The sequence below is a fragment of the Microtus ochrogaster genome, linkage group LG7_11 (genome assembly GCF_000317375.1).
Source record: "Microtus ochrogaster isolate Prairie Vole_2 linkage group LG7_11, MicOch1.0, whole genome shotgun sequence".
Classification (NCBI taxonomy): domain Eukaryota; kingdom Metazoa; phylum Chordata; class Mammalia; order Rodentia; family Cricetidae; genus Microtus; species Microtus ochrogaster.
Window position 1 is genome coordinate 15347727 of NC_022032.1, and position 16783 is coordinate 15364509.

The window sequence follows — 16783 nt, forward strand, 5'->3', positions numbered from 1 at the left end:
TTTGACTTCATCAGATCATGCAAGTTTTTGCGTGCCGTGTATGGGTGTTTGGGACTGTGGAGTGGGGTGGCTGTGTTTAACAGATTTTACAAGCGGGCTGAAGGGGCTATTTCTTGGTCGGATTTGCATCAGTGCGATTTGTTTTGGTAGGATAAAATCCACACCTTTCACTTACGAGCATTCACGATCAAGCCCGTGTGACACTGGCTTAGACACACAAAGGGCCAGCTGGAGGGCTTGGGAGGAGCTGGCTCTCCAACCTTCTGGGAATATTAGCACCTTCACGCTAATGCAGCCGTGAGGATCAAAAGGAGCCCGGAACCTCATGGTTGTTCAGTCTGAAAGGTTAAGGGTTGTCCTCTGAGCTGAGGCCGTGCTGTCTGCTGTTCATGCAAAGAGCACAGTGCAGTGCCCAGCGTGCCATGGGTTAGCTATTAATAACCGTTCTCACCACAGATCTGCAGGGGTGGATAGAGACAGCGTGTGGAAGGGAGGAACGGTAGCTCGGAAGTACTAAGGTCACTAAGGGGTCACAATTTGACTCCGGTCAGTGTGGATCCACGGATCGTGATTGTCTCTCAGGACATGGCCTCTTTCACAGAATGGCTGCTGATGTCCCCAGCCATGCTTGTCCCTTTTGGACACTCATCTTCCTTTTCACTCCTCTCAGGACATTGCTTTCCTTTGTTGAATGCCCGGCTCCTGGTCCCTGCTTGTACAGGTTAGCATCCTTTTCTGTTCCCAAGACCCCTCAAGTCTTTGAGGGTGTTTCTGGTCACCTTCCTCTAACTACCTTGGTACTCATTGCACAGAAGTTGAGGGAAGGCATTCTCTAGAATCTTGGCATCTTCCCCCTACACTCTTATGCCTCCAGCTTAGCTTACAGTCCTAGGTACATATGGAACCACTGAATAGCTATCTTGTAAACCGCAGCTTACTCCTTGCCTGTGATTTATAGAGTCTGGGGGAAGGGACTCACCATTGTTACCTGGTCCCCGCCTCAGGTGAATGGCACGATAGTCCCTATTTTGGGGAGGTGTCAGCTCCTTTCTTTTTGCCTATCTCTGTGACTTGGCACACTCTAAAAGAGAGTAAATTGGACCAAATTCAGGATGCTTCAGACCCCCACTAATAGGGACAGAAAACACACACACACACACACACACACAAATACAAATGGGAGGAAGTCATAAACATTGAATGAATACTCCAAAAGCTTTAAACACTGACCTAGTGCTCCTTAAATCCTGGCCTTTTCCATTACTCTCTAGGTCAGAAGGTCAGAATTGTCAGTTTGAAAGAAAAGTACCTGAGATAAGCTGATGTGTTAGGGTGCTCAGAGCAGCTTCAGCCAAGCTCAGCCGGATGCTCTTGTTCAAGCATTTAATGGGACCTTTGTTGTGACGATTGTTTTTAACTCCCACCTCCCTTCCCACTCCACCAGAGTTGTTGAGTGGTTACAAGAGAAAAAGAAGGGCCTTTGCATGAAGCATCTCCACAAAGACAGTGTTGTATGGGGCCCAGCTGTGCTTTTCCCCATCTCATGACACATGCTTGGCGCCCCGCGGACTTGGCCAATATCCTAACTCTCTGGGCAGCCTGATGCTTGGACTACTAGTAGAACCGAGCATTTTAAATCCAGGCATTTGAACTGTAAGCCTTTGAAATAATTGGTTTCCTGTTTTATGAGGTTTGCATAGAAGAGGGGGTGGAAATATGCAGAAATGTTTCCGGGGCATTTCCTTCCTTCTGCCCCCAGTCTGCTAAAGATACAGCACGCTGATCATGGTGGCGGCTGGATTCCCTTCCAGTGTTAGGTTTTACCGGCCTGTTTTGCTCCCTTTCTGCCACTATGCAAACAACGGCTGAACCCAGAGAAAGTCCTTCATATTTTAGCTGGTTCTCACTCTGCAGAGTTCATGTATCTAAATGTCATGTGTCCATGTCTCCTGAGGAGACTTTGATTTTCTTTTCTCTTTGCCATTTTTTATCCTCTGAAATTAATCCATTTTTATTTGTTTTATCTGTACAAGTATTTTGCCTGTATGTATATAAGTACATATACATACATGTATATACAAGTCACGATTATCTAGTCCCTGCAGAGGTCAGATGAGGGTGTTGGATACCCTGCAACCAGAGTACAGACAGTTGGGAGCTGCCATGTGGGTGGTAGGAACTGAAACTTGGTCTTCTGATACAGGCATACGAATTACTAAACCATCTTGCCAGCCCCATAGGCTCAGGGTATCTCCTGATGTCCTCCTTATATGTATTGCTTTTATTGGTAGATGAATAAAGCTGTTTCAGCCAATGGCTTGCAGAGTGAAGCCAGGCGGGAAAATTGGAAGAGAGAGAGAGAGAGAGAGAGAGAGAGAGAGAGAGAGAGAGAGAGAGGGTGGAGTCATATAGCTGCCGAATGGAAAACATGCTGCATCGGTAAGCCACAGCCTTGTGGCAATACACAGATTAATAAAAATGGGTTGATTTAATTAGTTAGAGCTAGCCAGTAAGAAGCCTAAGACGTTGGCCAGTGTTGTAATTAATCCAATTTCTCTGTGATTATGCGGGTCTGGGTTGCTGGGGAACAAATGTTCAGTCTGTTTACAACATCCTTCAATGGTTCCGATCACAAATTCAAATTCCCAGTCCTTTCTAACACAGAGATTCGCATTGTGAGGCCATTCCTGATGCATCTCATTCTGCTGCTCTTAGCCAGCCAGCTGCAAACCCCTGGCCCTGCTCATGGATTTCCATATCCTCCAGTGCCCATGCCTAGGTACCTCCTCATTGTAGTAATAGCTGCAATGTCTCGGATTCTCTTTTCTTTCTACCCTTCCCCTTCTGGTTCTGCCTGTTCATCCCCTCACGGTGGTGGCCCCGTCACTTCCCTCGGCAATCCTGGTGTGGTTTGCTGTTCCCCGGGTCCCTACTTCCTTCTCTACCACCTATACAAGCCCAGCTTCATGGCTGCCTTTGACCTCTTCAACCCCCCACCCCCTTTGTTGTGAGAACCTGACTAGTCATTCCTGAATCTTGTCATGGTCGTCAGTTTTAACTCCTGACTCCTAATGCAATCCTCCTTAAAGCCCACTGGTTTTCAGTTGCTGCGCGAACACTCCCCGGTGTTGGGTGTGTATTGTTGGTTGTTGTTGGAGCAGTACTCACGATAGCTAGTCTGAACCTACAATTATGTATAATTAGAAATAATTGGAATAAGACACTGAGCAGGGCGCATGGCATGAAAACTCTATACGCAGTTTATTATCTAATTACCACAAGCTAAGTACACAAAGTGACTTTCGGTGACTTGTTTAGCTGGTCCCCAGCTGTGTGTCTCGGGGATGTCACTTTTCTGAGTCTCTGTGTTCTAAGCTGCTATTGAGTTTGTTGCTCTGGCAGGACTAAAAAGAAAGGATTATTATTTCAGCTCAAAGTTTTCTCTAACTTTGAGCTCTTGACTGTTTGACCCCGTCGCTTTGGGCTCATGGGTAGCACATTACAGCACTCATAGTGATATATCATGGTGACGGTACACGATGGGTCAAAGCCATTTCCTTGTGTCTAGGAAGCCATAAAAATAATGGAAGAAAGGGCAAAAGTGTCACCATCCTCGGGCACCGCCAGTGACCAGAACGGAGAACTGCACTAGACCTTGATGCTTAGGGCTTCCATTGTTCCCTGTAAATGTAACAAGCTGGGAGCTAAGCCTGTAATCACAAGGGACTCGGGGGACAGTCTATATTTAAACTGTCGGCCAAACATCCAGCCGAGGTGCCTGACTTTTCAGCTCTTTCCATGGCCAATGTGTGTACCACTTCAGCTTCAATTCACTTGTATTTAGGGAATCCATGCTGTGTACTGGGCACAGATCTCTCTCTGTCTCTCTCTCTCTGTCTGTCTCTCTCTCTCTGTCTGTCTGTCTCTCTCTCTCTCTCTCTCTCTGAGACTATGAAACAAATAGGGTACCGTCCCTTTCCTTGTCAGCCTCCAGTGTAATAACAGGAAGCCAGGGGTATCAGAGGGGCCAGCTACTTCATTCGGAGAAAGCGGGGGAGATTCCTGAGAGTCTGTTGTGATTAGAAGCTTCCTGACGGAGGAGAGATTTCCGTCCAGTTTAAAGGAGAGAGGTGATGGGGTGGGAGTATACAGCCCCCTCTAGGCAGGCCTGGTGGGTGCAGTAAGCCACCCAGCAGTGAGATAGAGCGGGGCTGTGTGTGGGACCCAACACCCAGATGATTTGGATGTGCTAAATTTAAAGTTGCGCTCATGCTGGTATTGTTGAGAGACGAAACAGGAGGCTCTCCGCTCCGTCAGAAAGCTATGTGGATCCCGAGGAGTGTGAAGCCTTTGGATATCTGAGATGAGCGCTTGGATTAAAACCATTTGTTTGGCAACACATGCTGAGGCTCCTAAGCCGCAGGGGAACATCCGCTCTGAAGACAATGCTTCTGGGATTCTGTCACAACACAGTTATCAGAACAATTGGCTGATGGAACTGTTTAGATATTACTGTTCAGTAATAATGTGTCTCTTATTTCAGGAAGGAACTGGGGGGTTTCAGAACTTCTTATCAGTCAACTTAGATAGATAAAAGCGCAAGAGCAAAATAAAAACAGAAATAGTAGGATAAGGCCAGAGTAAAAGCCAGAAAGTCCAAGGGGCCTGAATGCATCTTCAGAGGTGTGCCCTCCCCCACATAGCAGAGAAAGCATGTTTTATTTTTCATATAGTTATACAATATCTCTAAGATTCCAAACTTGGAACTTATTGCTGAAAGAGTCTTAGGGTATTGGCTGTGATACTATGTGCTCTCATCTATGTTGTTTGATTTTCAGCCCATTTCTTTTTAAAAAAGTAAGCTCCAGTCCCAGGCTTTTTTTGGCTCAATTGTTAAGGCCCCCAGTGATCTTATTTCTAGAAATCCCAGTTCTGAGACCAAAGAGAATTTTTCCTCTGATAAAAAAATAAATGATATAATTATCATTTATTATTTCCTGCTAGGAAAATCTTTTTTTTTTCTGCCCCCCCCACCAACACACTCTATTCTCTCTACCCACCAAATACAATTCTGATTATTTTTGCCATCTGAGAGGCCACATCAGGTCACTGGGGTGTTTACATATGGAAGCAACGAAGCAGAAAGCCAGGACTTGGAAGGTCCCTGGCCAGGCTTTGACCTGCCATGATGCCCCACCTCTCTTGAAATTCCAGTGTGAAGCAGAATGAGCGCTATGGGCAACTGACTCTGGCCAACTCCACCTCAGCTGACACGGGTGAATTCAGCTGCTGGGGGCAACTGTGCAACGGTTACATCTGCCGACGAGACGAGACCAGAACAGGCTCCACCTACATCTTCTTCACAGGTATAAGTTTGGTACATGACGGAACTATTTGAACTGCTAATGTTGCCTCCAAACTCGGGTTCCCACTGTAAGCAGAATACCAAGTAAACTATTTTTTTAAAAAACAAAAAAATCCTCCATTGGTCAGGCACAGGACAGAGTATTAAGACAGTCTTTGAGGGTAAATACACTTATTTCCAGAGCTCCTTTTCCAGGCGTGAAATGAGGTGTAGACAGGTGAAGAAAATTCTGAAAGTCCTGTAGTAGGTGAGTGGTACAAGGAGTTAAACACAGAACTCTTTGAAGCAGGGTCTATGCCTAAACCGCCCAGAAGGGCAACCACTTGACACTTGTAGCAACTTAAATATAACCGCATATTAATTAAATACAATGTAAAAATCATCTCTTCGGTCACACTGCCTTAGAGTACTCAGCTATGACCCATGGAATTAAAATGTTCTCATAGTGGGCTGCATAGGAAGGAATGTCTCCATCGCCATGGAGTCCCAATGCATAGTGCCCCTGGTCTGCTCATCCCAGTCCTGAGATCAGCTCTTTCTGGAACCCCCAGAGCAGCAGGGTGGGGGTTGCTAAAGATCGCCTCATACTGGTTCTTATGAGTTCAGGAGCTGAGACTTGAGCAGGATTGCTGAAGTGTCTATAACCCTTGTCGTCTCTGTCTCATCATCTGAGACCATGAGAGGACCCAGGACACCTACGGGTCACGCTGGAGAGCCCCTCCTCCCATGTGGTGCCAGGAAGGCACTGGCAAAGCCTGGGGTTTTGTTGAAGACTGTCTTCCAGCCTTCTTTCACCTTAGGGAGCTCTCATGCTGGGGGATGAGGTTCTTCAGCAAGGTTCAAAGGTCAGGGACAACACGTAGGAATCACACAAACTCTTGGTGCTATTGTTGTGCCACGCATCTCGGGAAAGACAGAGCCATTTCTAAATATCTGGACAGAGGCACTCATGAGACTTGTCTAAGTTCCAAGTCAATCTGCTCTACAGGTCTGTACTTAATTATGTTCCTATGACCCAGTGATCTTATATCCTAGCCATTAATCAGTGTGTTAACAACTGCTCATATAATTATCCTTCCTGCTCAAATAGCCCCTCCACGGCAAGAAGACTCGGCAGCAGGGCCAGTCCTTCAGCACAGGTGTGACATCCCAAGGAAAGGAATTGAAACTATCTTATCATGTTTGTCTTAGAAACTATGGATGCCAAAATTTAAAAGGGCAAGATGGCTCTTGCAGTGTTCAGGGAATTGTGGTAGCTTATTAAGAAGTCAAATTCATTTTTCTGAGCCACAACCCACTGTTATGCCTTGAGCCCTTCCTAGGACAAAATAGTAGATGGATGGATTGGTTGGTAGACACTAGCTAGCCGAGTTGTGACTGTCAGAGACTTTCTAATGGATGCTCATGGGAAGTCCTGTAAAATCTTCATATCTGTGTGGTCTTTGTGCTATGCCATGTGGCAAAGTGTGGAAAAGGCAAACAATTAAGATGGATAACAGCTTCTTATTCTTATTCATGAATATGAACTTCATATTGAAACTGCAGGTGAACATTCTTTGCCAAGATCAGCACTCCCCTGTCTTTCTGATGAATTTCATATTGAAACTGCAGGTGAACATTCTTTGCCAAGATGAGCACTACCCTGTCTTTCCGAAGTGTTAGGTTTGATCTGAAGATTTCACTGGAGCTGTTAAAGGTTGATGGGATAGGGTTTATGAGTGCTCTTTTGAGTTTTGCAGGTGGCTCCTCTTAAATTCCTAAAGTTCTCTTGTGAGCCAAGGAAAGCTAAAACATGTCGGTTTCAACTTTGGACAAGTCAGGGCTGGGGAATATAGCTCAGTGGACAGTGTGTTTGGCTAGCATGCTCAAAGGCCAGGGTTCTAGTCCAGCATAATCTACAAGGTGTGGTGGGGCATGCCTTTTATCCCAGTGTACAGGAGGAAAAGATGGGAGGATCAGAAGTTCAGCATCACCCTCACTACACAGTGAGTTCGAGGACCAGCCTGGTCTTACAGGAGAACCTGTCGAGAAAAGGAAGCGAGGGAGGAAGCAGGCGGGAGAGGGAGGTGGTATCATGTTGTTGCTTTACTCAACTCTCGGAAAGTCCAGGGAGAGACTTCCAGGACAGGGTTTATCATTTTGTCTTTTGAAGTGTGGGTGGCTTTGGAAAGCCAAGATGGGCTGCCACAGAAGCTGAGGTTTCCCGCTGCTGGCACAGGATTCCTTCGGAACATATGCTTCTCAGCTACCCACATGGAGAAGCATCTGCCATTCGTGATGTTTGTGTGTTTGCTAGTGTTTGATGGCAAACACTGTGAGATCTCTTTTGGAGCACTGCCTGTTGTTAATCTGTGTAATGTTTGACTAAGTAACTGCCACATTTATTTCCTCTTATCCAGGAGGCAGGTTTGTGTTCTCCCCCACCCCCAACACTGAAGGATAACATACATAAAGAATTCAAATCCTAAGTAGACAGCTCAATAAACTGTCCTCAAAGGGGCAGGCGTGCAACTGCCACCCAGACAGATCAAGGAGAGCTCTCTACCAGTGGGAGGGCTTTCTCAACGGAAATACTTGGGCAATGATTTTCATATGTGGTGAGACCATATTTATGAGTATTTTACTAAACACTGAATGTGCTGTAATTTGTATCTTAATTTATAGGCTATTAGCTTTGACTTTTAAAAAATACAACCCGTGTGTTTAGTTTTTAAAGCACTATGGTACATGAGTAGATCCAAGCATATTTGTAGGGGTATGTAACCTATAATTTTTTAAAGGAACCTCAGCATATTTTAACAGATGGAAGCTACTGCTGTGTGTGTGCGCGAGCGTGCATGTTTACATGCGCTAGTATTGAAGCTAGGGCCTTTCGTATATTAGACAAGTTTTCCACCATTGAGCCACACCCCGCTTTTTAAATACTTTTAGAGCAACTGATAAATTCGTTTATTCTGAAGCACGTATTTTACAACAAGAAATAAGACGACTTTTGCATCCTGAAATTCCAGTTGCTCACATTCTTCTGGTTTTGCTAAGTGGAGCAGATCACGCACTCAGCAAAACCTTACAACTCACAAAATATCTTTATTTTCTTGCAGTGGTGGGAACTGAATGTAGGCCTTCTAACATCCCAGAAAAATGTCCTACCACTGTGGCACCCTCTCAGCCACTCAAAAGATGTCTCTAATATTATCTGCTCTTTACAAATAGAGCAGATTTTCTGTTTCTTAACAGGGATACACTGGACACATTAGAAAGGCACCCCTGGCTTAAGTCTTGAAAATCAATTTACAAAGTAACAAAATCACCAGTCTGGTTAGCATAGAGCCTAACAAAAGTTGTGGGTGCCCTCTGAGCTATGACACAGTCTTTCCCATAGAAACACTTCTGTGTTCCAGAACTTGGTCCTTGGATTCAAAGAACTCCTGCCTCTGAAGACCCTTGGTGTTTCCAGGAATCCTACGCCCCGCCTAAATGATCATCCGCCTAAATGATCATACAATGGTGATGGGGAAGGCTGGTGAAAGAAAAAGCCAAGAACAATAGCCTGCTTCAGAAGGTTGCAAGGGAAACACAGGAAACAATTTAAGAAGTGTTATGTGATTAGCCCCAGAGAGTTCTCTCAGCAATTACTCTAATATCCCTTTACAGAACAATCCAGAAACCAAAGGATTTAAGGTGTCAAGCCAAATCAAACAACATAAGCATGTGTCCCCAAAGCCACACCCATAATCCTTTCGCTATCCTACAGATGTTTGAGTAAGCCAGTTCTCACCTGTCTACTTTTTCTGAGATGGAAAAGTCATCTAGGGTTTAAAGACTCTGACAGGTGGCATTGCAGGGTGTGTGTGTGTGTGTGTGTGTGTGTGTGTGTGTAATATCAGGTGAAAGTCCTCAGCTGATGGTAGCCAAGTAGAAGCCATTCCTGAGACCAGGTTTCCCTTTGTCCCTATCCTACCGCCCCCTACCCCACACAGATTACCCAGAAGATCTCCGTTTCCTCTTCCCAGAGAAACCCATGCATCCCTCTTCGGGACCTAGCCGTTATAGACCCTGAACAGAAAGGTGAACCGAAAGATACGTTACACCAAACACCAAATCAAAGATACAACAAACCATAGCACTCTCTAGAGCTCGGGGACACCGCGCACAAAAAGAATATTTCTAGAGCCACACACACGACACCAAAAATCACAAAAGCACAGTGTTTCACACATCAGAAAAACACCACAGTATAAAAATACACGTTCCCCATACACACTCTGGGGGAGAGACACATAGAGGGGGTCCACAGGCTCGCGATAACAAAAAGAGCGCCGATAAAAACAGAGGAAAAAAAGCCCTCGTGGGATAAGAGAGAACACCCTGCACATATACCCAAAAGAGAGGGATTGCTGGGTTATGAGGTAGATTGATTCCCATTTTTCTAAGAAACTGCCATATTGATTTCCAAAGAGACTGTACCAGCTTGTACTACAACCAGCAGTGGAGGAGTGTTCTTACTCCACATCCTCTCCAACATAAGTTTTGATCTTAGCCATTCTGACAGGTGTTAAGATGGTATCTGAGTCACTTCGATTTGCATTTCCATGGTGACTAAGGATGTCAAACAGTTCTTTAAGTGTATTTCAGCCTTTTGAGATTCTTCTGTTGAGAATTCTGTTTAGATCTATACTCCATTCTTTAATTGGATTTTGATGTCTACTTTCTTGAGTTCTTTGTATATTTTAGAGATCAGCCCTCTGTCAGATGTGGGGTTGGTGAAGATCTTTTCCCATTCAGTAGACTGCTGTTTTGTCTTGTTGACTGTGTCCTTTCTTTGCCTTACAGAAGTTTTTCAGTTTCAGGAGGTCCCATTTATTATTTGTTGATCTCAGGGTCTGTGCTATTAGTGTTATATTCAGAAAGTAGTCTCCTGTGCCCGTGCATTCAAGGCTACTTCCCACTTTCTCTTATATCAAGTTCAGTGTAGCTGGATTTATATTGAGGTCTTTGATCCATTTGGACTTGAGTTTTGTGCATGGTGATAGATATGTATCAATTTGTGTTCTTCTACATGGCTGACATCCAATTTTGCCAGCATCATTTGTTGATGGTGCTTTCTTTTTTCCATTGTATAATTTTGGCTTTGTTGTCAAAAATCAGGTGTTCATAGGTGTGTGGCTTTGTGTCAGCATCTTTGCTTCAATTCTACTGATCCAAGTGTCTGCTTTTATACTAATAACAAGCTGTTTTTATTACTACAGCTATATAGTAGAGCTTGAAGTCAGGGATAGTGATACATCTTGAAGTTTCTTTATTGTACAGGATTGTTTTAGCTATTCTGGGTTTTTCTATATGAAACTGATTATTCTTTTGATGTCTGTGAAGAATTGTATTGGGATTTTGATGGAGATTGCATTGATTTTGTAGATTGCTTTTGGTAAGATTGCTATTTTTACTACATTAATCCTACCTATTTCTGAGCATAGGAGATCTTTCTATTTTCTGGTGTCTTCAATTTTTCTTCAAAGACTTAAAGTTCTTGCCATATAAGTCTTTCACTTATTTGGTTAGAGTTACCCCAAGATATTTTATGTTATTTGTGGCTATTGGAAAGGGTGCTGTTTCTCTGATTTCTTTTTCAGCCCATTTACCATTAAGACAATTTATGAAGAGAAAGTTTTGGAGGCTTGTGTCCATGATCAATTGACCTCATGTCTTCCATCCTGTGTTGAGGCAGGTGTCATCGTCAGGAATCAGGTAGAGAGGAAAGCCTGATGTCTCACAAATACCTTTAAGAGCACATCTCTACTGACCTAAAAAGTCCTTATGCCAAGCCTCCAATTGAAGGACCTCTAGGGGACAGTCAACATCTAAATTATAGCAGGATGCAAAACAATTCCCTATGCATTTTTCAAGCCCAGCCTTCTTAGAGACCCAGGGTGCCGGGTACATTGTCAGCATTGTCTCATCTTGGTGCCGGTACTAAGACTCTTCAAGGCGTCCTCTAATGGGACCTGCTGCCAGAGATAGATGTGCTGAAACTTTGCTAGTAAGCTACCACCTTGTGGTGATACACAGGTTGATGGAAATGGGTTAAGATGTAAGAGTTAACCAATGGGAAGCTGGAGCTAGTGGGCCAAGCAGTGATTTAATTAGTAGTTTCTGCGTGATTATTTTTCAGTTCTGGGCAGCTTGGACGAACAAGCAGCTCCTTGAAACAATCCTCACTGCATTTCTTTGGAGTCATTAAGCCTGTGTCTTCTCCCCTGCAGAGAAAGGAGAGCTGTTTGTACCTTCCACCAGTTACTTTGATGTTGTCTATCTGAACCCGGACAGACAGGCTGTGGTTCCTTGTCGAGTTACAGTGCCATCAGCCAAAGTCACGCTCCACAGAGAGTTTCCGGCCAAAGAAATCCCTGCCAACGGAACAGATATTGTTTATGACATGAAGAGAGGCTTTGTATACCTTCAGCCTCAATCTCATCACCAGGGTGTGGTCTACTGCAAAGCTGAGGCTGGGGGCAAGTCTCAGATCTCCGTCAAGTATCAGCTGCTCTACGTGGAGGGTAAGTAAGACCGCCTTCTTCCCCCAGAAGAGATGGGCACTGCCTGCTGGTTGGGAGGAAAATACAAAGGCATAGGATGATATTCTACAAGCTTCTCTATGGCATTTCCAGAGCATTCTGCTCCCTTGATCCATCCCCTCTATCTTGCGCTCCTGAATTTTCCCTCATTCTATGTTTAATTGGGAAGTCCCTTGTGTCCCCAGCCCTCTTAGGACTCATGGGCCTCTATGCCTTAACCAAATCTCTCCCAGCATCGTCATCCACTTACCAGCTTGAGGATGACGTCCTGGTTGTGCCCAATCCAGCTTTCATTCCTTGTCCTCCGCTATTAGGGACCTCTGCTGGCTTGGTCCCCACGAACGTTCTCATTCTCTTCCCTGCCACTCCCTGTCATTCATTTAACAACCGTCTTTCTTGCCATTGCATTCTCGGAGTGACTTCAGCGTCTACCTGAAACCATCTGCCTGTTCCCTAGACGCCTCCATTCCTCTCACGTCCGTCACAACCTGAACACATAGCCAGCCACAACCAGTTGGATGTAGGGATTATAAGGACCCACCTCTAGCTCCCAACAAGGCCTCTTCTTGCAGCCTTTTCCACTCACTCGTTTGTTCCAAGGCTTTTCTGATGGCACAGGGATGGGCTGATGGGCAGATACTCAACCAGATAGCACTGCCCTGCCACGACTTCCTGGAGAGAGTGCCTCATCCCGTTTCCGAAATCTCGCACTGTCGCTCCTCCAATATAACTTTTGTGTCCCCCGAGAACGCTTACCCTGATGAGGGTTGGGGAGCCCAGTGGTTTAACCTCTTCACAACAAAGGTGCTCCCCTGTGGAGAGAAGCAAGTCTCCCGAGTTAACTGCTCTCAGAAATCAGAATTTGGGGCAGGCAATTCCTTCTATTCTCTGCTGAGGGACTCATACAGTAGGTCAGAGTTTCTAATATTCTGTTTCTAAATGATAACCCTGCTTTAACTGCCCCCAAGTCTCCACCAAATCCATCTCTTTCCCTATAGCAGCCAGATACTCTTATAAAAAGGCCCTTTGTATTTCCTGACTCATCATTACCTCCGTATCTCAGTTTCCTTGGCTGTTCGCTCTATACGTTATAAAAACAAGCTTTGCTAGGTTCCCATGTCATTACATCAAACAGATAATGTCTGCTCTCCTACTAGACCCTACTTGGCTCTTGCCTAAAATCCCTTTGACTGTGGCCTCACTTTTCAAATTTGGTTAAATTTTATTAAAAGTACAATTTTACATGCATGGATGGGTGTTTTGCCTGCATGTGTAGAGACCAAGTGTGTGCAGTTCCCACAGTGGCCAGAAGGCGGCACTGGATCCTTTGGGGCCACGTACATGTTGGGGATCAAAGTTGGGTCCTCTAGCAAAGCAGTCAGTGCTCCTAACCACTAACCCATCCCTCCAGCCCCTTTGCACTTTGCTCTGGGGGCAGAATTTGCTGGTTGAACCTGGAGCCTCATGAAAACGGAGACGACACTCTTCCATTTTCTTTAGATTCCGAGTGTGGGAGGACCTAAGGTGCCCGTCTTTCTTATGCCTTGATCTCTGTGTGGAGCCACTGTCCTCTACTCCCGGCCGCTCAGGAATCCTCCTCCCTCTGTGTTTTAAGCTCAGTTCTGAGACTTCAACTGCTTGCCTGATTCTCAGACTGTATCAGCTTGTGGCTCACTCGGGGCTTCCTCTGTGAAATGAAGCATTGCAGTTGCTCACTTGGTGGCTGCCCACTCTGCTGGAATGTTGGCTCTAGGAGCTCATTTCTGCAGTTCTAGTTCCTAGCATATCTCTTTGCTCAATGCTGCCATCAATATTACCCATTGAGTGACTGGATGATCGGCAAGGCTTCTAAGGTGTTATGACATCAGGATCCTTAAGACACAAGCAGCATTCGTGCTAGGCTGCAAACATTTGTCCTCATTGGGATATCTGGACCTCTTCTGAGGACGGGTGTCACATACCTACTTGGCCACTCCCACCCAACCAGGCTGCCTTCGCTTATTCCTTCCCCAAATCGTTCCTCCACCGCAACTTTAAAAACTTATTATGTATACAGTGTTCTTCCTGCATGCCAGAGGAGGAAACCAGATCTCATTATAGATGGTTGTAAGCTACCACATGGTTGCTGGGAATTGAACCCAGGATCTCTAGAAGAGCAGCCAGTGCTCTTAACTGCTGAGCCATCTCTTCCCCCACCACACCTTCTATATCTTTCACATGATCCTGGTCAACTCGCTAGCTCCTTCTCTGGTCACAAGTATGGCAGAGCGGAGCTGGGATTCTGGATGACTCCCCTTCTGGACTACCAACATTGAGAGGCCGAGGCAGCTCCTAAAGCAATCAAAGGGGGGGGGGTATATGATAGCGTTGGCTTCATGAAGCTATAGAAAAGGCAGTTGCCTCTCTCCAAAGAGAATGCGTGTTTGTCTTTAACATCAGAGTTATGGATCTCATTAGTTCTTCCCGCTTGCTCCCAGTTCCCAGTGGCCCTCCGTCAACAACCATCTTGGCCTCCTCCAACAAAGTGAACGGTGGGGATGACATCAGCGTGCTGTGCACTGTCCTCGGGGAGCCGGATGTTGAGGTGGAGTTCAGGTGGATCTTTCCTGGACAGAAGGTGAGTGCCACACCCCAGCCTCAGTATTCGGCACTGAGTTTCCATCACTTAGTGAGAGAGATCAGACTTTAAGTGCAAGGTTTACGACTAGGTGGGAGCTGGGGAATGTTTGTCTAAGATGTTTCAGTCCACTTCAACATATACTGTTTTCCAGAAGAAAAAAAGAAAAAAAGGATAGCTCTATTAGGTGATTTACTCAAGATGCCTTCCTATGTGTAATTTCTCATTGCTCTTAGAGACACAAAAGGGGTAGACTACTTCGTTCTGAACTTCCGTCTTCACGCTCATCCTCCAGGCCTACCACAGGCTACTTACTATAACCTCCTCAAGGAATCTTCCACAATGCACAAAACTTCAGAGCCATGGGTGGGAAAAAGGGAAGTGGCATCGGGCCTGTGAATGGCTTGGAGCAGATATTCTCCAAGCGGGCGTTTAAACATGGACCCTGTTCACAAGGTGCGGTGTTGCTATCATCATTTAAAAATAGACTTCTATAAAAGAAAGGGCAGGGTCCTTAGCTCTTGGGCATCTTCTGCTCGCTTTGTTACCAGAGAGGCCGTCTCTCAAGATAATACTGGGTAGCCACGGATGGGTGGAAAAGGATGGTCCCCAGAGAGCATTCCTTTCCAGCATCCTACTGCTAGCTTTTTGTTGCTGTTGTTTTTTTTTTAAATATTTATTTTAGTTATTATGTATACAATATTCTGTCTGTGTGTATGTCTGCATGCCAGAAGCGGGCACCAGACCTCATTACAGATGGTTTGTGAGCCACCATGTGGTTGCCGGGAATTGAACTCAGGACCTCTGTAAGAGCAGGCAATGCTCTTAACCACTGAGCCATCTCTCCAGCCCTGTTGCTGTTGTTTTTAATACATTGTCACACACATTCTTTTCAATAGAATGACCTTTTGCATTGCTGTTATTGGGAGGAAAAGTATTAAAAGTTAGTTAATATTGTAATATTATAATTACCTTTATTGAGGGGACTTAATTACCTTTATTGAGGGGACTTAACACTGTTCTTATCACTGGAACTGCCTGAAACAGATCTTAAAGGGGACACGCTTCTAGAAGAGGCATTCACACTGTCAAGGGCATCATCCTACTCTTCCCTGGTACAACCTGCCTCCCTCTGCAGCCTTAAGGAACATTAGCCTGATTACTTTCCTGCCTCTCCCAAATCAGAGCCACAAGGAGCTGCTGCTTTCCTTACACAGCCAGTGCTCTGGGCTCGTGACCTTAAATTCCATGAATAAGAACCACTTGGCAGGGGGAAGTTGGCAATGTGAGGATGGCACAAAGGGAAAAAAAGTACTGCCTGTGCATTTCTGCTTAAGACCAGTTCCCCTTAGAGGCCCAAGACAATCAATCCATTTTACATCTATAACAGAGCAGAAAGAAATCACCAGACAGCATCCTGAAATTCAAGACCCACTTGGAAAAAATGCAGCCTTGACTTGAGTGATTATACAGTTAGGGGGGAGAAAAAAAAAAGCCTACAAGCTGAGCATGCAAACCAGTCTTCAGTGAGCATGTGCTTTGTATTCGAGAATGGGTCGGGTGGATGGGAGCCCAGCAAAACAGCCTGTCCCCTCTGGCTTCAGTCTGTGTGCCATCTTTAAATAGGACGAAAGGCCTGTGACCATTCAAGACACCTGGAGACTGATCCACCAAGGACTGGGGCACACCACAAGAATCTCCCAGAGTGTCATCACTGTTGAAGACTTTGAGACGATTGATGCAGGATATTATATATGCACGGCTCAGAATCTCCGAGGACAGACAACAGTGGCTACCACTGTTGAGTTTTCCTGACTTGGAAAGTGAAGTACGGTCGACCGATGGAAAGCCATCTGTATATACAATGTCGAGGTGCTTTTTTTTTTAAAAAAAAAAAAAGAGCTTTGTGGGAGGCCAGTACCAAAGGCCAACCGCTGCCTCTGAGTCAGACAGACATCCAAAACAAACGGAAGTCATCCGTCTATTAAAAGAAGTGCTAACTTTCCTAGAAGAAAAGTGTATTTTGATTACTTTCAACCATGTTTCTCATTTTTATGCTAAGAAAACATGTCAACAACTTTGTATAATCATTTCTATTAAATGAGCAAGATTTTATAAAAAAGATGTAAGCTGCTTGTTGTCTCCTTTGGCTTGTGCATACTGAAGGGCTTGACAGCAATCTCTGTGGTACCCGCTTGTGTTCAACCGCTTACAAGCAACAACTCGAGA

General features: G+C 45.1%; 1 protein-coding gene across 1 annotated transcript in view; it reads left to right on the forward strand.

The window, feature by feature from the left end:
• Positions 1 to 16745, forward strand: part of Pdgfrl (platelet derived growth factor receptor like) — a 52674-nt gene extending 35929 nt beyond the window's left edge. The window contains exons 3-6 of the mRNA XM_013351973.2: positions 5215 to 5366; positions 11626 to 11919; positions 14415 to 14554; positions 16181 to 16745. Coding sequence (XP_013207427.1) covers positions 5215 to 5366; positions 11626 to 11919; positions 14415 to 14554; positions 16181 to 16369 — 775 coding nt within the window. The 3' untranslated portion in view covers positions 16370 to 16745. The remainder of the gene's footprint in view (positions 1 to 5214; positions 5367 to 11625; positions 11920 to 14414; positions 14555 to 16180) is intronic.
• The last annotated feature ends 38 nt before the right edge of the window (positions 16746 to 16783 follow it).